Source organism: Brassica oleracea, chromosome C3, assembly GCF_000695525.1.
Source record: "Brassica oleracea var. oleracea cultivar TO1000 chromosome C3, BOL, whole genome shotgun sequence".
NCBI lineage: Eukaryota > Viridiplantae > Streptophyta > Magnoliopsida > Brassicales > Brassicaceae > Brassica > Brassica oleracea.
In genome coordinates, this window is record NC_027750.1 from 22,761,492 (window position 1) to 22,786,095 (window position 24,604).

General features: G+C 38.3%; 3 protein-coding genes and 1 pseudogene across 6 annotated transcripts; 2 read left to right on the forward strand and 2 right to left on the reverse strand.

Annotated features, from left to right (window-relative positions):
• Positions 1–1,870: 1,870 nt before the first annotated feature.
• On the forward strand, positions 1,871–3,177 carry LOC106332466 (disease resistance protein TAO1-like). The gene is made up of 2 exons (XM_013770923.1): positions 1,871–2,435; positions 2,667–3,177. Exons 1-2 carry the CDS (start codon positions 1,957–1,959, stop codon positions 2,719–2,721), a joined length of 534 nt encoding a protein of 177 aa, XP_013626377.1. The 5' UTR covers positions 1,871–1,956; the 3' UTR covers positions 2,722–3,177.
• Positions 3,178–3,259: 82 nt separating this feature from the next.
• LOC106330134 lies at positions 3,260–6,529 on the forward strand (annotated as a pseudogene).
• Positions 6,530–7,138: 609 nt separating this feature from the next.
• LOC106334751 lies at positions 7,139–18,185 on the reverse strand. 2 transcript variants are annotated; one of them, XM_013773099.1, is made up of 28 exons: positions 18,072–18,185; positions 17,588–17,731; positions 17,315–17,403; positions 16,815–16,938; positions 15,712–16,362; positions 15,253–15,621; positions 15,062–15,166; positions 14,780–14,962; positions 14,457–14,598; positions 14,187–14,368; positions 14,015–14,100; positions 13,881–13,929; positions 13,739–13,805; positions 13,159–13,640; positions 12,961–13,060; positions 12,602–12,735; positions 12,390–12,457; positions 12,084–12,300; positions 11,618–11,833; positions 11,365–11,520; positions 11,240–11,293; positions 10,950–11,158; positions 10,744–10,807; positions 10,177–10,484; positions 9,646–9,829; positions 7,612–9,558; positions 7,452–7,523; positions 7,139–7,361 (listed from the first exon to the last, which is right to left on the reverse strand). In XM_013773099.1, exons 2-28 carry the CDS (start codon positions 17,660–17,662, stop codon positions 7,341–7,343), a joined length of 6,354 nt encoding a protein of 2,117 aa, XP_013628553.1. In that variant the 5' UTR covers positions 17,663–17,731; positions 18,072–18,185; the 3' UTR covers positions 7,139–7,340. The 2 variants fall into 2 exon arrangements, with proteins under 2 accessions (XP_013628553.1, XP_013628554.1); XM_013773100.1 differs by having other exon boundaries at positions 17,588–17,755; positions 18,072–18,087.
• Positions 18,186–18,854: 669 nt separating this feature from the next.
• Positions 18,855–21,219, reverse strand: LOC106331591 (nuclear transcription factor Y subunit A-2-like). 3 transcript variants are annotated; one of them, XM_013769978.1, is made up of 6 exons: positions 21,173–21,219; positions 21,020–21,058; positions 20,411–20,694; positions 20,075–20,169; positions 19,715–19,933; positions 19,318–19,644 (listed from the first exon to the last, which is right to left on the reverse strand). In XM_013769978.1, exons 3-6 carry the CDS (start codon positions 20,613–20,615, stop codon positions 19,318–19,320), a joined length of 846 nt encoding a protein of 281 aa, XP_013625432.1. In that variant the 5' UTR covers positions 20,616–20,694; positions 21,020–21,058; positions 21,173–21,219. The 3 variants fall into 3 exon arrangements, with proteins under 3 accessions (XP_013625434.1, XP_013625433.1, XP_013625432.1); XM_013769980.1 differs by lacking the exon at positions 21,173–21,219 and having other exon boundaries at positions 18,855–19,644; positions 20,459–20,694; positions 21,020–21,149; XM_013769979.1 differs by lacking the exon at positions 21,173–21,219 and having other exon boundaries at positions 18,855–19,644; positions 21,020–21,149.
• Positions 21,220–24,604: the final 3,385 nt, after the last annotated feature.

The window sequence follows — 24,604 nt, forward strand, 5'->3', positions numbered from 1 at the left end:
AACAAGCTAAGATATTTGAGACAATTCCATGGAGTTCCGGAGGTCCCGACCCCGAGTTGATAATCTTGATCAGTTGAGCAGAATCCGACTCGAACCGCATCATCTTCATCTTCAATTTTCTGCAGGTAAAAATACATATTAATCAAAATATTAGAATCTCTCACATATAATTTAACTGTTTTAAAAACAGTTAGAAAACAACAGAATAAACTAAACGTCTGCTAGTTATACAACCAATATTAAAATAAACAATTAAACAAACAATAATATTAAAAATTAAAAATTAAACATATATCAACAACAAAACAAAATACCATTAAAGATAAGAAGACACAAGAAGAAAGCAGAGAAAATTCATGTATGTTGTTTATCATCAGATACACATAAAATCACATATTCAAATACAGAAACACACAGAGAAAAAAAAATCTGAAAATTGTATATGAAATATAATTCAAACGTAAACAACAAAAACATAAAGATCAGAAAGAGACAAGAATAAGAAACATGATTACGTGAGATTTGGTTGAGAGTCAAAAAGAAAGACATGAAGATAAGAGTGGAAGAGAATAATGTGGAAATGGAAGAGACTACTGATAAACAACTTTTTCAGAATTATTAGAATAAATAAATTGAAAGCAAATATGGTTTAACTTTACACGGGCCTGACTGGTTCAAACGCAGCGATTGCGGTTGTGATTGCGGTTGCGGTTGCGGAAGTTTGCGGATGCGGGTGGTTGCGGTTTCTAGCGGTTTTAAGAGATTTGTACGACTGGCTTTGCGGTTAGAAATTTGTGCGTTTGCGGGATACTTATGACTGGTTAACTACCAAATGCAGCAACAGTTAAATAATAAATTAACAATATTTATATTTTATATAATTATAACAATATTTATATTTTATATATTTATAAAAATATTAAAAATCATAATGTTATAATAAATATAAAAATTATATTTAGAAAGTTATAGTTTTAAATTTTTCAAAAATTATAAAAAATATTTTTATTTTAAAATTTTATAATATTAACTAAAGTATAATAAATATATTTTAGTATTTTTATAATTTCAATTTAAAATTTTTATTGAATATTTTTATTTTTGTATTTATATTGTTTTAAAAAAAAAGAAAAAAAATGATCATTCTGCAACCGTCCGCAACTGCAAACGCTAGCTGGAACTAACTTTTGAATTTATGAGGTTTAGAACGGTTTGAAGCGGTTTGGAGCGGTTTGAACGATTGTTGTCAAACGCCAACAACCGCAAAAGCTGCGTTTGCGGGTGGTAGCGGAAAAACCGGTCACACCCTTAGTAACATGTGCTGGGGACGTTTCCTAGGCGGGTATGAGCCGTACCTAAGCCGTACTCATCCCCCTGCCGAACCCGGTACGCGACGGCACCAAGTTGGCGTACCCGAGCAGCCTAGGTTGTAACCAATAAGAATGATGATGGAGAAGAAGAAGATAAGGAGGAAGGGGTGAGATGTAAGATAGATGGAGAGATATGGCAAGCTTTAGAATAATCCTTTGTGTCTATAATTCTAGCGTTGCCAATCTTCGACCAAGCTGAGATACTGAACGAGTGGTTAAGCAAGAACGGGGTGTATCCGGATTTAACAGAGGCTTTTGAGGTTTGGTGTTACAGATCAAAAGTGGCCAAGAGAAGATTGGGTTTGCTAGGTGGAGAGGAAGATGGGAATGGCATGTCTTAAAACTCTTCTGTTGAGCTCTAAACACAAATAATGCACGTATCGACTAGGCATACTATGCGCTGAACACAAATAATTTTATATTAAAAAAAATGCATTTCTTGACTGTTCCTCTCCACTATGATCTGAAAGCCGTATGCGTCTTTACCGTACAATACAATCCTATCTAATTACGTGTCTTTACCTTTTTCTGCATCTTCTTCAGATCTGAAAGCTTAGTGATCCTCTTCTTCTTGCTGTTAACGAAGATGGCTTCTTCTTCTTCTTCATCATCCCTGGCTCTCATTTGGTTGTATCACGTCTTCCTGAGCTTCCGTGGTGAAGACGTGCGCAAAGGCTTTCTTAGTCACGTTCTGAAAGAGTTCAAAAGCAAGGGAATCATTGTTTTCATTGATAACGAGATCAAGCGAGGCGAATCTATCGGTCCAGAGCTTGTTAAAGCGATCAGACATTCAAGGGTTGCCGTTGTGTTGCTCTCCCGGAACTATGCTTCTTCAAGCTGGTGTCTGGATGAGTTAGTGGAAATCATGAAGTGCAGGGAAGAGTTTGGTCAAACAGTGATGACCATTTTCTACAATGTGGATCCATCTGAAGTTAGGAAGCAGACCGGAGATTTCGGAAAAGCCTTTGATGAAACCTGTGTGGGGAAAGCAGAAGAGGTGAAGCAGGCATGGAGGCAAGCTTTGAATGATGTCGCTGGTATAGCTGGTTACCACTCTAGCAACTGGTTGGCTCACTTCTTTTTTATATACTTCCATGTGGATATTAGAGTTTCTGATATTATTTATACATTTTTTTAATATTATTATTTATACATGATAATGACAGTTTTAATGAATATCCTCTGTTGTTTTTGTTAGTGGGAATGAGGCTGATTTGATCAACAAAGTTGCCTCAGATGTCATGGCTCTGTTGGGTTTTACACCGACAAATGACTTTGATGACTTTGTTGGCATAGGAGCTCGTGTCAAGGAGATAAAATCAAAGTTGATCCTACAATCAGAACAAGTTAAGGTGATTGGGATTTTTGGTCCTGTCGGGATTGGGAAGACGACCACTGCCAGAGTTTTATACAACCAACTCTCTCCCGATTTTCCGTTCAGCACGTTTTTGGAGAATATCAGAGGGAGTTATGAGAAGCCTTGTGGTAACGACTATCAGTTGAAGTTGCGTTTGCAGAAAAACTTGTTGTCTCAAATATTCAACAAAGGGGACATTGTGGTTCATCACTTGGGAAGGGCTCAAGAAATGCTGAGAGACAAAAAGGTGTTGGTTGTTCTTGATGAAGTTGATAATTGGTGGCAACTAGAGGAAATGGCAAATCAGCGTGGATGGGTTGGTCCCGGAAGTATGATTATCATTACAACTGAAGATAGAAAACTTCTCAAGGCACTTAGACTCGGGAGCGGTCATATCTACAGGATGAAATATCCAACTAGGGACGAGTCTCTGCAGATCTTCTGCCACTATGCTTTCGGTCAAAAATCTCCAGATGATGGTTTTGAAAGTCTTGCTAGGGAAGTTACTTGGCTTGCTGGTGATCGTACGTGTGCATAGGTTACTGCAACAAATGGGTAGAGAAATTGTCAAGAAAAGGTCTTTGGAAGAGCCTGGAAAACCACATTTCTTATTCCTGATGTACTTGATGAAGATACTGTAAGTTTTCTCATTATATTTTACATCTGCCGTCTTCTATTTCCTTGATTTTTAAGTTTGAGAATTTTTTTCTTTGTGAATAATTTATTCTAGGCTACTGGAAATGTTCTAGGCATACGGTTGAAGACAGGCAGGATAATCCAAATAAGTAAAAGCGCATTCCAAGGGATGAATAATCTCCAGTTTCTATTCTTTGACATTGAAACCACATGCACACCCGAGGGCCTCGACTGTCTTCCCGAGAAACTCATATTGCTATACTGGAACGTCTGTCCATTGAGAGTTTGGCCTTCCAAGTTCTCTGGCAAGTTTCTTGTTGAACTAATCATGTCATATAGCGATTTGGAGATGCTTTGGGAGGGGATTAAAGTAAAAATACTCAGCTTTTTTTTTCTTTCTTTTTATATTGTATTGCTCGATTAGTCATTTCTCTAAAACTCTTCTTCTTTTTTTTCTTTGTATAGCCTCTCCCGTGCCTCGAGAAGTTGTGTTTGCATTTCTTTATAAATCTGAAGAAGTTTCCAGATCTCTCTAAAGCAACAAGTCTCAATTATTTACTTCTCCAAGGCAGCGAAAGTTTGTTAAAGCTCACAAACTCTATTGGCAAAGCCACTAAGCTTTATCTATTGGATATGTCAGATTATAAAAACATCGAAGACTTCCCAAATATACCTGACAGCATCGTAAAGTTGGTGTTTGTGCAAAACAGGGATAAAGGAGATTCCTCCATGGATTGAGAAACTATTTCGCCTGCGTAAATTAATTATGCATGGATGCGAGAAGCTGAAAACTATATCCCCAAACATTTCTAAGTTGGAGAATCTTGAGTTTCTTGGTCTGAGTAACTATGGTAAGTGTGCTTTTGGTGGTCATAATGAAGATAATGATATGAGTCTGATGACGTATTTGAAGCAACAATCGAGTGGGGGCCTGACTTTAAGCGCAGTTGGAGATTACGGTCAGACTTAGACGTTCACTACATTTTGCAGATATGTCTACCCGAGAAGGCTTTTACATCTCCTATATCATTACGTCTCCGAGGTGATGGTATCAAAGACTATTCCAGATTGCATCACACGTCTCTCGGGACTAATTAAGCTTGACGTCAAAGAGTGCAGAGAGCTCGTAGCACTTCCACCGCTTCCACATTCCCTTCAATCTTTAGATGCACAAGGTTGTGCATCTTTGCAGAGAATAGACTCCTCTCCTCTTCAAAATCCAAACATTTTCCTAAACTTTGCCAAGTGCTACAACCTGAAACAAAAAGCGAGAAAGCTCATCCAGACATCAGCTTGCAAATATGCGGTTTTACCGGGCGAAGAAGTGCCTGCACACTTCACTCAGCGAGCCAGTTCAGGTTCCTTAACGATCAATTCGACTCAAAGACCTCTTCTTTCATCCTTCAGATTCATAGCTTGTATCTTGCTCTCAAAGGTATACGAGGATGATGATCACGATGATCATGAAGATGATCACGATGAGTATGAGGATGCGGATGATGATCATGATTATTATGGTGATGATGATGTTGATGTTGATGTTGATGTTGATGGTGATGATGATGATGACGATGAGGATAAGAGTTCATGGACGGGCATGTCTTGTTCCGTAAGGGGTAACCAGAATGGCCGCACGGTCGGAAGTGGATCAAACCAGCTCCATATGCCAGATCTCTATGGACAAGCAGATCATCTGTATATATTTGAAGATTCTTGCACTCTAAACCAGGATTTCCCTGAAGCCGAAGAAACCACTTTCAGCGAGCTTACTTTTGTGTTCAGAGTCCATGATGAAACCTGCAATGTCAAAGGCTGCGGTGTACGACTTTTAGAAGCAAACAATGAAAGTGCAGGTGGTGGTGGTGGTGGTGATGATGATGATGATAGTGGTGATCATGGTGAGGATGATGATGATGATAGTGAGGAAGATACTGGTGAGGGAGATAAATGTGGTGATGATGGTGAAGGTGGTGAGGATAATGATGATGGTGGTGAGGGAGATGAAGGTGGTGATGATGAAGATCATGGTGAGGATGATGAAGGGGTTGATGTTGATAATAATAACAAAGTTGAGGAAGAGAATGATAATGACTCTGGTTTTTTTGATGCAGGAAACACAGAAGCGAACAATGAACATCATAGTGAGGATAATGAAACTGACAGAGAAGAATCTAGACGTGATGAGGATGAAGAGAAGAGGATCAGGGAACGAATGTGGTTAAGCTTTATTAGATTTTTCTGATTCCATGCAAATGTAATCTTCCAAGATAAAACCAGGAAGGTCGAAGGCTGCTGTGTACGACTTTTAAAGGCAAACAATGAAAGTGCAAGTGGTGAGGATGAAGAAACGGATGATGATGATGATGATGGTAGTGATGATGATTATTATTATTCCTTGTGATGATGATGATTATGATGAAGATGATAGTGGTGATGGTGGTGAGGAACGTGATGATGATGAAAGTGGTGAGGATGAATATGAAGGTCATGTCATGAGGATGGACGAAGGTGGTGATGGTGATAATAATAAAGTTGCGCAGAATGATGATGTGCAACACCATCTTAAGGAGGAGGAGGACCATCAGGCATATGCCACCGCATCCTTTAGCAATTCCACAATACTCATCTAACCCATATGCTTCGCTACCACCAAGGACATCTACAGTTCAAACTTTTGAATACAACCAGGGACGTGTAGGTACCACTGAAGTACAACAACAAAATGGCCAAGCCATTGATCCTCAGTCAGGTACCAGAATGACCTCTTACCCTACCCTCACGTTAATGCAATCTGGTTATAGTAGGCCATTCTATGGAAATAATCCTATGCACCAAGGAGGTGATGAACAGGCAGAACGTGTTGCCGGTTCCTCAGTCACTCAATTCACACTCCATTCCTCAACAGCTTCACTTTCATTGTTTTCCTTAATGAAGTCTATGTTCATGGCATACATCAAACTCATGATTCTCTGTTTGTAAGAAGAGCTAAAAGACTGGGACACTGAATCTTATTTGTGTTGCTAAAGAGCTTGATTGTCCTCTGGTTGTCACTGCTTGTGTTAACTACTTGAAGCTGTTCCATGGGAGGACGGTGAAGATGGAAGTGATGTTGCGGTATCATCGGTCCAGAAGCAGAGCCTGTTCTTGCTCCATTGTTAATTGCTGATGAAGTAATAAAGCTTGGAGTCAAGGAATGTGTAAAGAGCTTGTTACCTAGATTCTTCCAGTGTCTAGAAGAAATGTCCATCAAACCAGCTTTGAAATGTAGTATTTTAAAGTGTTGTAAATGTACTTTTTTTTTTTTTTTTTTTTGTAAATGTATTTTAGTTCTATGTTTTCACGATTTGATACCCTAATGTTATTTTGTTTATGAAACGGAACATTTGAAAGGTAAGTGTGCTTTATATAATAAAGTTCTATGTTTTCACGATTTGATACCCTAATGTTATTTTGTTTATGAAACGGAACATACATTTGAAAGGTAAGTGTGCTTTATATAATAAAGTTCTATGTTTTCACGATTTGATACCCTAATGTTATTTTGTTTATGAAACGGAACATACATTTGAAAGGTAAGTGTGCTTTATATAATAAAGCTTGAAGAGAGTTTCTACTCTGATTTGATATCTAAGATGAAAGAGGAAGCCAAGGGTCAGACACTTAATCTTAGATATATCAATTACTTACAAAGTCATCTATGTGTGTTCCCTAATCAAGTGTTATGTTAGTGGCATACAACAAACTTAGGATTTTCGTTTTGTAAGAAGAGCTAAAGGACTCGGACTTGAAGAGAGTTTCTCTTCTTTACCAATGTACATCAGTCTAAACTAAACAACAACAAACGAGAGTTTACAGCTTGTCTACATAACAAACTGAAACAATGTACATGTTATACAAATCTATTAAACATTACATGAACTGAAAAGCAACTAATAAGCGAGGGATAGATATAATTGTTGAGTAGTCGCTCTTTCTCCTCACAGCTGCCCTAGTTTTTCCTGTCACAACCAACAATTACAAAAACCCATATCAGTGTAACTCTACAAGTGAACACAAAGGTCACAAGAAGAATCCATTAAGAAAAGAACCTGTAGCATCTGCATTAACTTTGGATTCTGTTCAAGAAGCTCACACAGCTTCTCACGGTTACTTAGTAGAGCCTGAAAGGAGAGTTAAGGATTAAGACTTAGTGAGGCACGTTATACAAATCAAAATAGCGCATCATTGCCAATGATGTGGATTACAGACCTGAATGGTTTCTGGGGACTGCAAGTAATCATGTAATGACATTCCCGATTCTTGTCGCTGAGAACTCCCAGCTCCTTGCTGACCTTGAACAGCCTGTTGCTGTGGCTGTTGCTGCACGTGAGAGATCTCTTGTTGCTGAGGTGGGTGATAGTAAGGCTGGACTTGCGGCTGTTGCATCATCTGCATCGGATGCAATGGAATCTGATACTGGTTTTGCAATGGTACTCCTTGCTCTGATGGCTGAGATAACTGCATGGATGGTCTAACATGCTGAGGAGGCTGCATAGGGCGTTGCAGCTGCATCGACAGTAGCTGTTGAGGGATTGAGTGTGGATTGAGTGACTGAGGAACCGGCAACATGTTCTGCTGCTGCTTATCACCTCCTTGGTGCATAGGATTCCCATAGAATGGCCTACTATAACCAGATTGCATTAAAGTGGGGGGAGGATAAGAGGTCATTCCTGCCTGAGGATCAATGGCTGGACCACTTTGTTGTTGTTCGGTGGTACCTGCACCTCCCTGATTGTATCCAAAAGTCTGAACTGTAGATGTCCTTGGTGGAAGCGAAGAATAAGGGTTTGATGAGTATTGAGGAATTGCTGAAGGATGCGGTGGCATATGCCTGATGGGTCCCCCTCCTGAAGATGGTGTTCCACGACTAAACGGGGAGGATTGATTCGAAAGAGAATCAGAAGAATGTTGCATCACATGTGAGCTTGATGGAGGTGGCACTAAAGGCAAAGGAGGCTGGTTTGGTAGCATTTTCTGATCATAAACCCCACGACCACTGAATCCACCCTGAATATGACCTGAATGTTGCTGCTGACTATTCTTTGAATAAAAGCCCTGAGGACCAACTCTAGGATCCATCAGATTCTGTCCTGAAGATCCTGGAATGTTGTTGTAACCAGGTACAAACCCAGAGTCGCTCTTCAGCGGAGCCATCTTGTTTGTTTCGTCTGCCTGCTCAACAAATTTCCTGTCTGAAGATATGCTTGGTTCCCGGATCAATGACATCTCGGGGCGTGAAACTGATATCCTCGATGAAAACTCGCTCTGAGCGTTCTCGTCAACGTTAGATGCCAATGGCGTGCCCATGTGGGAGAACTGACTACTTCCATTCGCATCACTCTCGGTTTCTTCAACAATGGAGTGAGGAGAGTTTTGTTCAACCATGACAGGAGCAGGCTGCATAAGGTTCTCATCGGGTTGAAGAAAGGGCAACTTGTCATCAGTTCCTTCACATTCCTCACCATCAAAAACTATATCTATCCCTTGTAGATCATCATCAGGATCGGCTTTGAATTGTTTGGGTTTACCTGCGACTTTTTCAGCTTCTCTTGCAGGAGTAGGGGTTTTCACTTGAGCGGCAGCCTCTCCAACCACAATGGTGGAGGGATTTTGGCCTCGTCTTTCTCTGGCCATATATTCATCAACATGAACAGAAGGAGGTCTACCACTGCTTGATCCCGCTCGTGAAATGGTTATTGCATTAGAATTACCAGCTGTATCAATACTCCTTTCCCTGGCAACATAGTCATCAACATGCATAGAGGGAGGCCTGCTGGTATTCGTCTTGCGCTGCCTAAAGGTATCTCTACGTGTAGGAGCAGGAGGGAGGGATGCAGAACTTAGTCCCCGTTGAATTGAACTTTGGGTCGGTATGTCAACAGAAGAGTTTTCGCCTTTAGCACGCCTGCTAGAGCTCTCCACAGTTGGTAGTTTCCTTTTAGCAGAAAGAGATGATTGGGGTAAACGCTCAGGTAATGTTTCTGGACATTCCCACCAGAACTTGTCTTCAAGTCCTCTTTGAAGGAAATCATCCTCCATGTTTTCAGAGTCCACGTCATCCATATCAAAATTCTCGGTAGAAACAAGAGCACTTTTGCAAGAGGTAATATCATCAATGTTTCCGTCTTTTAGCAACGACAGCAACGACTGTGGTACCTACAAGTTCACAAAGAGAATACAAAGGTCAGCGTCAAGAGAAAAACAGCAAAGGAAGTGGATTATGCAGGTACGGGTAATTAGTACCTCATGCAGACAAGGTTTGATCTCAGTTGTTGCTGAAGTATCAGATCCCGAAGTCATTGAACTCAACAGTGTCACCATTTGTTCAATCAAACCAATGTTTTCCACTCTAAAAGTGTCTGTATCACTAAAATCGCTTGGAAGGCCAAAGAGGGATTTTATTGCTGCAACCTTCTTCGAGTCCAAACTGGAAATAATAAGAAAATTAGACTAACGGAGCAATCCAGCAACCTTCTTCTTAGCTTAATTGATAGACCAGTTGGAAGTATTTATACGTGAACAGCATTAGACACAACTACGTATAACTATTAGGCTAATATCAAATGAACAAAACCAGATTAACTAAACTTAACTACAAAAGTGGCATCGGTGGACATTATGTTTCATGTATCCAACATACGTAGTGAAGATACCATACATCATCAACTAACGATTCTAACATGAAACACATGATACGTAGCCTATTAGAGTAAAAAAAATCCTTCCAAGTTCGTGTTAAACTACCAAGTACATTATGAAGGGACAGGGAATCACCTTTTACCATCGATGCATAATCTGATTGAGCCCACGCTCAGAACGTTTACTGCCTTTATTGCAAGAACTGATAACCCATCTTTTGAATTAACTGAGTTCAATAACTTGATCCAGCAGGACAGAAAAGGAGGATTTTTCTTCATTTCTACTTGATCGAGACTCAAATTATTTGTGTCATACGCAGGGTTCTCGGGGCCAGAAAACAGATGCACCAAAAGTGAAACAAGACAATCTTGACCTTCACTACACGAGACCAGGTCTTTGAAAGCGCAAAGACAAGATAAGAGCTCATTGCCAATAGGCAACACCTGTAAAAATAAAAAATTCTTAGTAATCAGATTTTTGCAAGAAAAATACTCTAAAGATGTCTATTAGGAGAGGTCATTGATATGAACAAAAATCTATTGTCACAATCAATCATAATTGAGAATCTGTGGAAATTTAGGTGCATCCTTTTAACCATATTCTCAAAGGGACTCGACGAGCAACAGTAGAACACTAACATAATGGCAGCTGGAAAACAATTGATAACATAGATCACTACATTGCTGACAAAATATACTATACCTGACAGAACTTCAGCACAATGGGGAAAATTGATGCACAATCTTTTGCACTCAAACTAGCCAATCTGTACAAATTGAGATGATTAACAAAAAAAAGCAATTAAGTATAAATGTGATCAAAATGAGGTAATACTAGTACAGGTAGGATCCGAGATATAAATGCACCTAAATGGTAACGTTAAACACCCCTGCAGGGAAAATACTTACAGCTCTTTCTTTGGAAAGCACGAGAGAGACATTTGCGAATGGCAAAGCAGTGAGATCGATCTGAAAACTGGAATACACCACCTAATCACACTAGACTCGGACACAATTCCAAATTCTTGAACCCTATCTTCACTTGGACAAGTGGAATCATAACATCGTTGAAGAACTTCCACAAGCAGTTGAACAATACCCTCCTCTAACAATAATCCCTGAAATGAATAAATTCCAGGTGATAAAGAAACAAAAACAAAAGTGAAGGGAAAGTGTGTTCAAAAGGCAAAGGGTTTGACCTTCGATTGCGGATGCTCTAATAAACTAGCCAAAAAATTAAGATATCGGTAGACCTGAAACAGAGGATAAGAGTGTTTAGGAACAGCAGTACATAGACAGAGAGTTAGAGAGGCAGAGCAAGCACCTTATAAGCTTCAGTTTCTCTTGTTGAGGACTCATCCAATATACCCTCTCTGATAGATGCAAATATGGGCCTCAGAAGGATAGACGCATGTTCAACCCTTTGACATGCAATACGAACTATGAAAACCCGAAGCATATCTTGAATGACCACCAATGCCTATTTGCATCAAACACACAATTAATGCTGAACAGATGCTAACAAAAGCCAAAGCAGCAGAGAAATACTGAAGCTAACAAGAAAAAGAAAAACATACAGATACTGCATGATGTTTGATAATCTTTGCAATCTTGTCAAGATTGGGTGTCAAATAATTTAGCAGCTTTTCAAGGGGGGCACGCTCCAGATACCAATTGATCTGTTTCTCCTTCTGTGGAGACATCAATGTCCCAACCGCCAACTTTCTAAGACCACTCAACAATGGCATGCCACTCTTCCAAAACCAGACTCCTTCTTCCGGGAGAATATCGCTCTTGCAGTGAGAAACAAATGAGGATTGAGATATAATCATTTTAAAGTATAAGACAGATAAATAGAGATTTTCTAGTTGCTAACATTTATATGAAATGAGTACATACATGTACAAAATTCCATCACAAAAGTTACGATAGAGTCATATCTATTTGGCTGGAAATAAATGAATTTTCGCAAAATTAAAGTTACGCATGCCGTCACAATCACCGAGTAAAAACTAATTCGCAGAAAGTGTAAGATATTCATACCAGAATGCAGAGGAAGCTACATGTTTCCTTTGGACCCAATGCAGGAACAGAGGATGTCTGGAAACCGGAGAGAAGAGAGTGGAATAGCCCAGGCATCCATCCATAAACTGGCCAGCAGACAAGGGCAGACACAATGAGGTGGCACACTGCTCCGAAGCCAAGAGCAGAATCTGGATAGTGGGAGGACAAATCAGCTGCACAAGCAGCTAGCTTCGGGCTGGAAAGAGAACAAGCTCAAAGCTTAGATTTGCTTATACATATCAGCATGTGATTTATACTAGTAAATCAAAAGACACAGTATCCCACCTGACTTCTCGATGTAGCCTTAGGAGCGCCTTCATTAGTTTGGTGTTTCTATACTGCTCCTTAGAATCCTTTAGATAGAAAAGACAATATCAATGGCCAGAGGAGAGATTGACACCGCATAATCCCGCCATTATAGAATCTCGGCAATAAAAATAAAAGCAGAACTAGCAATTAAATGTGAAAGAACTAATATTGTTTAAAAAGTAACAGACCTGTAATCTCTGGAGAACAGATATCAAAAGGACAAGGGAAGGAATTAACAGATCCACTAAGCTTTGCTCACGATTCCGTTCAGATAAAAAGTCAGAAATAGAACTGCTTCCATGATCGTCATCAACAAGATAATCTGCCCAAAACGAAGGAGCTAGTTGAGGGTCACTGATAAATATTGAACTATTGATCAGAAGTAGCTGAATACATCATACACATATGGAAGAAAGTTACGAATAGCAAAAAAATTATCCAGCAAGTGGGCGATTTAAGCTCTTCCCACGCATCTCTTAACATCACGTTTAAATTTAAGACTTAAATAGAAGAGTCAAAAGAGAGCATAGAATATACACTCGTTTACCATAAATATTAGACGACCTCTCAAACATGAAGCTGCAGTTGACCAAAATAGCATACACAACTGTAACCGCACCCTCGTCATATAAAGCAGCAGCAACAGTCTGTAAAAGGCACAACATTTTAGAACACTAAAATAAGAAGACTACACCATCTGAAGAGAAAAAAATTGCTGGACAAAATAATGGGGAACGATACATACTGTATTATCTGAAATCAGCGCTAAAATCCGAAGAGCTGTTGTCAACTGTGAAATCGATGAGTCAGAAAGGTTAACACCTTCAAAAGATTTCTCAAGGATAACTTTTTCGAGATTGTCTAGACCGTTCATCTCAGAGACATTCGACGATTCTCCAACACCATTCTCAGCCGATGTTAAATCCAGTGCAAGGATGCTTGATGATGATAACTGGGCGTCCCCTCCAGAAGCCAAGACAGCAGCATAACGTAAAAGGCCAACTACACCATGTTTGTGATAAACTACACCCGCATCAATCCATTTAAGTAATCGTGAAGGAGCATCTTTTCGATTAGAACCACCCGGTGATAAAGCATGCAAGGCCTTATGAAGGACGGGGGCATGTTCAATCCAAGCATGCAAGCATGATACAGTTGAGTCGGAGACTATGACTTCAAATATCTCAGCAGCTGAGTGACATATTGCTAGATTAAGAGGTGAAATTCCTGAAAAGGAGAATGTTAAGCAAGTAAGAGGGTTTGAAGGAAGATAACCAAGAGACTATGCCAAGATAGTAAGCTCAAAGATGAAGCAGCATCGATACCACTATTTTCAACTGCTGGATCCGTATCCTTGACTGAATTCAAAGCTTCAATCAAAACTGCTAAAGCCTAGAAAGAAAGATAAAGTATGTTACTGAAAAAGAGCAATACTATATCATTATTTTCCTGATTCCAGATTCATACCTCTGGGAAAACACCTAAAGTCAATAAAGCTTCACGCCCACAGTCAGACCTGCACTTGCAGAAGGGCTTAAGGTTTATTTCAAAAGAAGACGAAACAAACATAAGCAGATTGTGGAACATAGAGACATTCTCACCTAGAGACATCACGTAGCTCCCACAAAATCCCGAGAAATTCTTCTGTTTGTGGAGAAGATTTGAGCAAACGATCTACCGCACTCACCTGAAAGAAGTATGTAAACAATAGTAAAACAAAAATACAAATCTATCCATGTAAAGCATGTGCCCTTTATGGTAACATGAACCCACCACCCTCAAATGCACTTCAAGATTTATTCCAATTTCCAGTAAGCTGCAAGTAAAACCCTTGGATATCAAAACTGAAGCATAGCGCAGAGGGACACACTCCTCCTTGTTCAGATCAACAGATCCCTTTAGAGATTGTATTATTGTAGCAGTCAGTTGTGAATGATGTAGCAAAAAGCTCAATCCTGGAAAACAGAAGAAATCCGGCTATATTACAACTCTAATGAACATAATGATCAAGTGTGTTCTAATCGGAAGGCTACGTAAGAATACCTGTGCGAGAAAACATGAGGGAAAGAATGATGTTTCCAATAAACATTGCGATATCAGTAAAGACATCCAGAATGTCTCCAAGTTCAGAATGCAATCCAGGTATTGAGAGAAGTGCTGCTGACAAAGGAAGAAACCCTCGCTCCTGCTCACAATGAGATGCTTCAAGTAAGGTTTAGCAATTAGAATACTCTCTAAAATGATTTTAGGGACATTACGAGAAGGGGAAAAGATAGGCACATGACAGGCGACATATTCAGCAAATGGTTAAGCAATTAAGATAGTGCTGAGAGTAAAATTTAAAAACTAATTTAACCAAGATTTACCTTCAGAAGTGACAACATGTGCGAATCAGTTCCAGAGTTGGAAAAGGGACATGTCCATGAAGCAGTTAGTTTACTTGTGGCTTTGTATGACAACCACCCCTCAGAATGATCAAAAACCAAACTTCTGTCGGCGTAGGCTGATGGTGAGGGATCTTCAACTGATCCAAGTGAGTTCATCAGCTTCTGTTTTGATAGTCGGCAGTAACACAAGTGACGATGTTAAATGGCTGGTTTACATGATTGTATTAACGACAAAATAACATGAAATTATAATCAGCAAACCTGGAATTTTTGAAGTTGAGACTTAGCATCAGATAGCATATTCAGATTATGAGTTGCAGCCCCATGAGAATTGGAGAGACTTTCCAGTGCTGACAACACTGCAAACTGAGAGAAAAGTATTAGTAACAAGATACGTAAGGGACCTATTAAGATAATGCCAACCAAAAAAAGATTCTTAATATGGAGAGTACCTCATATCTTGATATAATCTCATAAATTCTCAAGCGATGAAGAATATATATTGCAAGAGAGGCAACTTCATGACATGGTTTTTGCATGAGTAATTTCAGCAGAAGACAGTAGCCCTCACTCTTCCCAGACGGGATACTTCCGTCCTCACGAGGCCACCAACCTAAAAACCCCTCACATCCAACTGCATGGCGAGTAGCCTGCTCAACAACTCCAAGCAACAGCAAAGTAATGGTGGTCGAATTCTGAACATCATGACCAAACAAAAATACAAGTTGATCCATCCCCCCAGAATTGACAAAATGGAGGCAGCCTTCTCGACCAGAGCATAATAAAAAGGCCAAACTTAATCCTAGAAGAGTGGCTTTTCCCTGAAATGAGAAAAATACACAGCAATCATCTATGAATACTATATAAGTTTCTATCACTAACGTGTGTGAGAGCTAATAATTTGGTAATACCTTTGAAAGCTGTGGAAAGGCAGTACACAAGGAATCACTTTCAAACTGAATATACGGACTTAAAATATCGACCAATTGTTGGGAAGTGGCCAAATTAGTCTCTGATTCAAGAAAGCTGAGCAGCTCCGACGATCCAAGTGGCACATCTGATTCTTGAATTTCATTGAGATCAAGAATATCTTTCTTAACCTTGTCAGTAATATCATGGAAAATCCCAGAATCTACGGAACTGGCCACCGCCGTACAATTTTTATTCTTTAAAAAGAAATCTACATTGTCTGTGACATAAGACGAGACCCCAGATACTACCGTATCCACAAACTTATTTAATACATCATCAGTAGCTAGCTGGTCAAAGACTTTTACCAGCAGCTGCAACAATCGCTTAACTTCCACGGACACATCTACAGCAGCCAGGGGTAAAGATACTATGTCCAGAGATGATAGACATTCCTCTATTGTTCTGTTGACTGAGTGCAATACCAATGGCAAGTCCTCAAGATTACCTTCAGTGGAATTCACAATATCAGTTACAGAACGACCTTCAAGAATGATATTGTACTGCCCCAGATCTTTCACGATGTTTCCATAGACGATCAAGCTCAAACTCCGATAGCTACCTCTAACCACCAGATGGTTTGTCACAACAGCCTGCAATATTGATGAAACGGTCCTTTAAAATGTGGATGTAACTTAAAAATGCAAGGACTTGAACCCTGCAAATGGAAGGTCTGCCTTTTGACATACAAGATCACAGAATCAAAAGGTATTCGATACTCTAAACTCCTTCCATTCTCAACCAAGACTAAACCCATTAACCTTCTGCAGTTCTGCTACAAGTTATTTAGTCCCTCTAATTTATCATATACTAAGACGAATATGTGGCCTAGCAATTACACATATAAACATCTCTAAGGGAGTGTGTTCTGATAACCAATTACTGTGGTCAAAGGACAGGAAAAGTCCTGTCTGAAACATCATATATAAGAATAAAGAACCATTGCCAAACTACCAGCACCAGTCGCAGAATATCAAACTAACCATACCAAAAAGAAAGGGAAAAGCAACAAACGTTTACAGACAAAACAAATCTTAGTAGTTACCTCCACTTCCAAAGGGTAGGGCGCTGAAGGGGTGTAAAGAAAAGGGTTGCAAAGTCGCTTAAACTTTGATTCTCCTTCGCATCGAACGAACACTTCCAATGCAAATGATGGAGGTGAAGTTGCCCTAATGAAGAATATTGTCAACATTCAGATAAGTATCCACAGATATCATGCCACCCACACTACAGACAAATCATCAATTCTAAGTCGCTCACTAAGAATACCAAGCCACCCATTTATGTGACAAAACTAACTATTGACTCAAAAATCTAGAGTTGTCTGAAAATGACAATAAACCTATTTTTAAACTTCTAGATTATTCAACCGAAATATTATCAAGGACCTGTAATGTAACAAAGCGTCATCAAAGAGCCAAATAGAGTTTACTACAACATGGGACAAATTCCAACAAGACTTGTAATTGCTATTTTACTACTCGAAGATCTTTCATAGTTAAATTCGATAAAGAGTAAGAATTACACACAGCCGGAAAAACATACCCGAGAAGGGAAACAGCTTGAGAAGAAGAAGAGGCATTCTGCTCCAAAAACTCGCAAGCAATGATGATTACTGGCTCAGCAAATATCACCTACGAGAATCAATGGAAACATAAAATAAATCCCCAGAAGCGTTAAAACTGAACAACATCAAATGACAAACCAAATCACCATATGTAATAGTTGGTTACGACCAACCACAGTTCGCACTAACTATTCCTACCAGACTTAAGAGACCGATTTAAAGAACAGTAGGGGGACAATTGAGAAGGTTACCTCGTCAACATATTCGTCCAATTGAGGATGAACAAAGGTCTGAGCGAACAGAACACAAGGCTCCGACCGCACCATATCTAGAGAATCGCTCCCAGTCTTGTCGATTTCGTGGCCTCAATTTAACTCAAGCCTGGTTTGCTAAACCTGAGGATTGCAAAAACTATGCCTCTGCATTAGAGTAACCAGAGACACAAACGCAACTTAAACACGAATTCAAAAGCCACTAATCGAAATCACTCAGCCGCGGCCGATTCTGAAGAGTTCGCGAGCTTAAAGCTTATTATCTCTATGTCAAACGCAGCAACTAGATCACGAATTGGGGATTATTGGAAGGTTTCTACGATAAATTGGGGCTAAATCTCACTAGTTTGGGATCGATATCGACCTTGAAAGAGGGAGAAAGCTTCGTTAAGAAACGAAGAACCTAGGAGGAATGTGAAATACTAGTGTGGTTGTTTAAGAGTGCGAATCGAAGAAGCTTTACCTGGGGATTGTAGAGAGAAAGAGAAGGCGACGCGGAGCAAAGGAGGAGAAGGAGAGCAAACGCCGATGAAGCTTTTTTTGTTTAACCGGCGTTTAAGGTTTTTAGGGTTGGCCCCGAACGATGATGATATCAAACTGAATTTCATTAACCGGAAATTGAATTTTGCGGTTTATTCGATGATGCAAACCGCCGAAGCCAAACCGGTAATGTTTAGATTTGTTTGTTCTCTATTTGTCTTTTTAATATTTTCTTACTTTAAACATATACAAGATTTACAATTAATTTCATATTCGAAACAAACAAATTAAAAAATATATATTATTAACATGAAAAATGATTTTTCTAATCACTAGAAATATTGTGTTATCTGGGCATGGGCGTTCGAGGATACAATTGAATTAGCTTCGGATTTATGAAATTTATCTTACTGAAATATATTTAAAGTTTGGTATGAATTCGATTCATATTTTTCGGGTTCAGTTCTTATATAAGTAACACATGTAAATCTGGTTGAACTCGTTTTAAAGCTATCAAATGTGTGATAGGAAGAGTTCATTATACACTAATTTAATACTTGACATGATCCGATAATGATCAAATTGTTAAATGTTTAGAACTTTGCATATGAACAACACACGATCAAGTTGAAGATCCTGAGATCTTTGAGCAAGAAAAGAAACTGAGAAAGACAGTAAGACACACAAACTTTTACAACTTCAAGCACATCGAGTAGATTATAATACATACTCTACGTCTCGACCAAGTTTACAAGAACACACGATCTTTTATTGAAAAGCAGGACTTAAAATATGTTACATAATCCACATAACTAGATGCTCTTACAACAGTTTCAGAAACATACATAAACACACACACACACACCCTTTTTTTTAGAAGAGCAGGACTTAAAATATGTTACATAAGCCGCTTAACTTGAAGTTCTTACAACAGTTTCAGAAACATACATAAAACACACACACAAAGAGAGAGAGAGGAGATAGAGTTAGAACAAGTGGGTTTAGTTGCCAAAACCCATCATTGTTCCAAACTAGTTTCACACTGAGATAAAATGCAAGGCTCCCTTCACCTGAGGGTGAAGAAGCCTTAGAGTAGAGAGTGAGCCAAAGATGAGTTGCCAGTTCATAGTCAGATGGAACCAAGAAACAAGAAAAAACTCAAACTGTCCTTTATCAAGACAAAAGAGTTCTCTCTCTCTCGGTCTGACTGATGAACTCTGGTCAAAATATCAGGTTTTGAAACTGCAGCAGCCATTATCCATTGCTGCTGCTGTGATCCACTTGCTAGGCATTACCTTGCCACCAAGGGGATGAACCGAAGAGCTTAAAAAGTAGTTCATGCTTGTAACTTCTGATCCTAGTCGGTTTGATAAGTTCATGGTCACGTTTTCAGGATGAAGAACGTCTGAATCCTGAGAGTTACTTTGCTGAGGCTGAGTCTGCTTAGTTCCATCGGCTTTCTTTGCATTGTTCTGACTCTTAGTGTTCAAGAACCTCCCACCAGATCCTCTAGGACGGCGCAATGCATGGAGATGGCGTGAATGATGCATATATGGCTGTAACATACACTAACATAAGTGCAAAACAAAACACACTAAAACTAGTTTCAATATGTTATAGTTTTACCTTACGGAATTTGCTACTCGGTTTGTTCTGATCAAGAACAGCAGCAGCCTTTGCACGTGACTGGCGTCGCCTGATGATTCCATGGTATTGCTTTGAGTTAACGTAGATGGTTCCATCTTCTGTTTCCATGTTTAGAGGAAGCATTACACTGCTATGAGATCCATAGGGTGAAAGAACTCCATAGTATTGTTGTTCCACACATGGATACTTTTTGTACATCTAAATGACCAAGGAAGGAAACAGCCAAAGAACTATATTATATACTCGGAACAAATTAAATGACATTTGATGATAAGCTACATACTTTTTGGTAACACAATGATAAGCTACATACTTATTTTTTATGAAGAATAATGTTACCTGTGGCTGAGAAAATCCAAGTTCCAAGTAAGGTGGTTGCATCGAGAAAGCAGATCCATGAGGCTTTGGCACAACTCTTGGACTCTTTACATCACCTAACAGCATAACAGACTTGCAATTTATATTGACAACTTTCTATAAATAGAAACATTTGATGAGCTCAGTATTTGAAGCACACAAGATGACTCCCTTTTAGACTTAGCTCAGTTACATTCACTTCCACAAACCTATAAGCAGCTAGTTAAACATGTTCTACCAGTATTCCATATGAAGTTCACTATACCATCTATTTGCAGACATCCATAGAGATTAAAGGCAAAGGAAGCAAAGACTTACCAAGTGAGAAAGCAAAGTGAGATACAGAGTTGCTTTGTTTATTCACACCTTGTTCTATCCCTCCAGCAGATCTGACCTTAACTCCGGCCAATGAATCATTATCTCCGGAGAGACTCTCTGGAGTTAACGGCTGAGATCCAAAAGCGTTCCACCAAGAAATCTGTGGAGCAGAGGGAAGACCTTCTCTCATAGTTTGCATAGCCATCTCCAAGATCCAATACAAAGAGTAAAGAAAATAAAAAAGGAAGTCAAGATTCGACGTTGCCGAGATGAAAGAGTAGTTCCTGTGAAAGATAAACATGAACAAAAAGTCAACAAAGTAAAACTCTTTGTTACCCAAATGAGAAACTTTGGGATTTGGGAATTACGCAAAACCACACGAATGACAAAACCCATATGTGAATCATCATAAAGAGACAGACTTGTTGTCTAAAGTAAGAACAAACTTAGAGGAACCAATAAAGATAAAGACACAAGAAACTGATAACAAACCAAACACTAGACAGAAGAAGTTGAGTAAGATGCAAGTAAAACCCCAAATTTTGTCAACATCAAACACACCAAAACCTATGTGAATCTAAAAGCAAAAATAGATTGACGAAAACTTACACACAGGAGTGAGTGAGAGTGAGAGAGAGCTTCAGATTCCTAGGAAGAGGCAAAGAAAAGCCCAATCGTTAGGAGCCATGTCGGTTCCAAATCAAGAAACAGATATCATTCACCAAGACTTTAATCAAGAGAGAAAGAGAAAGAGAGACTCACCAATATATGAATTACAAGTGTAGATGGCAGCTCTAGTTTCATCCACCAATCACCTTCAGCTTTTATGCTACTATGTTTCTGTCTTGTTTTCTTCTATAAATATAAAAAATAATAAACCAATTATCACTAGTTAATTTTATATTAAAAAATCTTTCAACTTAATATTGATATCAAACCATGGTTCACCCAATTCAACATGATCCAATCCATAGTTAGTGATCCAATCCAAAATTAGCTCATCGATCATTGCTTAAACATTCTAAATTAATGTTTAAAAATAATATTTTGCGAAAATTAAAAATATTTTAATATAAAAGAAATATATTAATCTTTTTGTAAGGAATTTGTTTTACTTAATAAGTCGATCTAACAAAGTATTTTATTCTACTCTTTTCTAACTGTAGCGTTGGCTTGACCTGCTTTCTTCAAAAGCTACAATGATCCCACTTAAAACTACTTTCCATCCATTAAGCAGAGTAGTGCTAGGATTGTCAACTGCATCGTTTATTTACTTATTATAATTGTGGTCCTTGTAAGCTTTTTAATATTAAATTTTGTATATGCGTCATATGCATAAAAGAATAGGATCACCACTCAAAATGAAAATAAAATATATAAAGTAACCAGTCTGACAATCCTTTGCTATTATAAGCTTATGACTCATTCCCTATCAATTATAATAAAAAGTCTACGGCTCTTAACCCTTGTATAATTCTGTAAATAGACCAAACACATACGTATGAATAGATTTGACGACACTTGTTGAGATGTTGTTATTCTTAACTAGGTTTTCAAGTGGTTTTCTTTACAGATTGTCCTTTTGTTTCCTCTTCTGTTATGTTTCTTTAAGTAGCTCAAGATCTTTTGTGAACATGAATGCACACGTGTGTATAACCTCTATAGATATATAGTTCTAGAGAAATTAACAAAGTGTATATATTTGTAGAGGTTAATGTTATTTTTGGGACTCTCATTTAGTAGATTATGGATTAGTCTCCTTGTGATAATTGACAATTGACAATTGACAATTTGACATTGTTTAAAATGCTAAAGATAGTGCAAATCTTAAATATAGCTATTTTCTTTTAATGTAAACACGCAAAGCTTAGCATGCAAATGTAAACCGTAAATGCAAAAAGAAAAATTAACGTTAAAAATATAAGAAGATACTACAACTGAATATGATATAAACGAAATCGAGATTAGATAGAAATACAATATAGTTTAGTTGGTTAGGTTTAATTAGTGTTTGCTTTTGTTTATATGTACTTCTGTACGTGGTGATTAAGCTTATTCCACTACCATCTTTCTCTCTTCGCCAACACATTAATCATTTGAATTGTGCACTGGTAAATTTCTACTATCTTCTAACAAAAATATCTACTTTCATTATGTAGAAGCTCATTTCAAATTCTAGTTTTAACTTACAATTATTTTATCTTAAAAGACATGGACCACAACCACAACTTTTTGTTTGGATTAGTGATCTACAACTTAAGTACACTTGATAGAGGAAGAACGGAAATAGTTCATTTTTCAAATCATTTATACTTATAAATTCAACTATTATATGTTTGTATAGATTTTTTCAATATTGGTAAAAGAGTCACAGTAAAATTTTCATCGTATTCAAACATAAATTTTACCTTTAGAACACGAATTAATATATATCTCATTTTCTAAACAAATATTCATCCTATTCTCTTATATGATTTATTTATTTTAAGTCACATGACGGCTCCACTTTTTTCATAAACTTCCAAGAAACTACGAAATGACTAATCACCAACTATGTATTTTAATAAATATTATTTATTCCAAAAGAAAATAAGAGATTTAAAATACGGGAAATTGGCTATCCAACTTTTTAATACGCATATTATATGAGGTAGATCTCCATATGCGATCCACTTGAATGCACGAACTAAGTACAACAAAGTGGATGTCTAGTGTATACGTTTACGGTAGTGAATGAAGTAAAGAACATTGCTTTTAGGTCTTTTTTTCTTACTTTAGGTTTTGATCGTTTTGGCCAAGAAAAAATAATCCCACTTTCGTTTTTATCCTGTTTTAAAATTATTAAACTAATACAACTAGTCTTCTGCATTATATATTATTTTGTTGGACATGCAATCCACATCATTGGAGGCATTAGCACCCTTATAATGTACTTTAACTAATGTTTTAGAAAACTTTATATTTGATATTTGTTCTCGATCTTGATTTGTAGAAATATCGGTAACGTTTGCAATTGTTAGTATCATAGCAAATGCCAAATTAATTACAAAGTTTGAATAGTTGAATCCGTGACACACTCGTTTCTAGCTTATCTTTCCACTCAAACTAACACAATTTAAAAGTCGTTCTCTAAATAATTTCCTAGTTAGTTGAATTTCAACCTACATATATTTACAACTTAGAGATCTACAAAACTCATGAACCATGCAGATCTTTAAACCTACATATTACATAACTCATGAACCATGTCGATCACACAATTTTAAAGGTGTTCTTGTTTAATCTCTAGGTTAGCTATGGCTTTAGCCAACACTATTTTTTTTTTTTTTTTGTAACAAAGCCAACACTATTTAATTTAAATAATTTAAGAGTCGGTCAAATTCGGAAAATGATGACATATTATAACAAACTGATTTTGGGCCACTAAGACACCCAGCCCATTATAGAACGTAAACAAGTAAAGAAAGGCCTTACTGTTTCGCTTTTTAGTTATCCCGTCAGACAAGAGGAGCAATAAAACGGCACACGATGCTTCTTAAGAAAATTAGAACAGCGGAGAATGTGAAACTCAACAAAGTCCCACCTCGCTTACGGGAAAAGAAGGACCCTTCAGAAGCTCAGTATAAATAAGACACTCGTGAGGTCTAGCAAATCACTTACCTGGACGGGGTCAACTCGTGATCAAGAAGACGAGTGGCCTAGGCTAGTGACTTCCATTGCACTTAGGAAGGGCGCTTAGCTTAAAGTCTTCCCAAGTGGAAGAGCTTACGTCATTATTTGTGGCAGGGGGGTTTGCGTCCGCGCAGCCCCCACCAAAGTTTCAGTGTATTAACTTTTATGTGTATAGGCCGAGAGAGACATAGAAGCTGCAAGTGTGAGTTGAAAATCACATTTGTTTTCAAGTAAGTTGTTGTTAGATGCAGAACAGTGGTGACATCCTGTCCCCTGAGCAACAATGTTTCTAGTGGATTATCAAGAGAGCAGTAGTTATTGAATGCTGTTAAAGCTGAAACCTTTGCTACAATGTTACTGTAGACGAACAATAACAGTGGAGTTGCCACCAGATTGGGTTGATGTCTCTGAGGAGATTTCAGCGTGCAAGGGGCTGAGCTGGGAAAGGCTCGTGCGAAAGCATTGATGCCCTCAGTTTGGTGGCGGTAAAGAAGATCAACATCAAATCGAGTCTTAACACTC

What these genes read in the sequence shown, in the direction of transcription:
- LOC106334751 (XM_013773099.1), bottom strand. Translation starts at nt 17,662, where the DNA reads ATGGTGCGGTCGGAGCCTTGTGTTCTGTTCGCTCAGACCTTTGTTCAT. An exon ending in CCTACCCTTTGGAAGTGGAG is followed by an intron (nt 16,363 to 16,814) that starts GTAACTACTAAG and finishes TCAATATTGCAG; the next exon opens with GCTGTTGTGACAAACCATCT. An exon ending in CCTCATGTTTTCTCGCACAG is followed by an intron (nt 14,369 to 14,456) that starts GTATTCTTACGT and finishes TCTGTTTTCCAG; the next exon opens with GATTGAGCTTTTTGCTACAT.
- LOC106332466 (XM_013770923.1), top strand. Translation starts at nt 1,957, where the DNA reads ATGGCTTCTTCTTCTTCTTCATCATCCCTGGCTCTCATTTGGTTGTAT. An exon ending in GGTTACCACTCTAGCAACTG is followed by an intron (nt 2,436 to 2,666) that starts GTTGGCTCACTT and finishes TTGTTGGCATAG; the next exon opens with GAGCTCGTGTCAAGGAGATA.
- LOC106331591 (XM_013769979.1), bottom strand. Translation starts at nt 20,615, where the DNA reads ATGGCTATGCAAACTATGAGAGAAGGTCTTCCCTCTGCTCCACAGATT. An exon ending in TTGGATTTTCTCAGCCACAG is followed by an intron (nt 19,934 to 20,074) that starts GTAACATTATTC and finishes TTGGTCATTTAG; the next exon opens with ATGTACAAAAAGTATCCATG. An exon ending in CGAGTAGCAAATTCCGTAAG is followed by an intron (nt 19,645 to 19,714) that starts GTAAAACTATAA and finishes TGTATGTTACAG; the next exon opens with CCATATATGCATCATTCACG.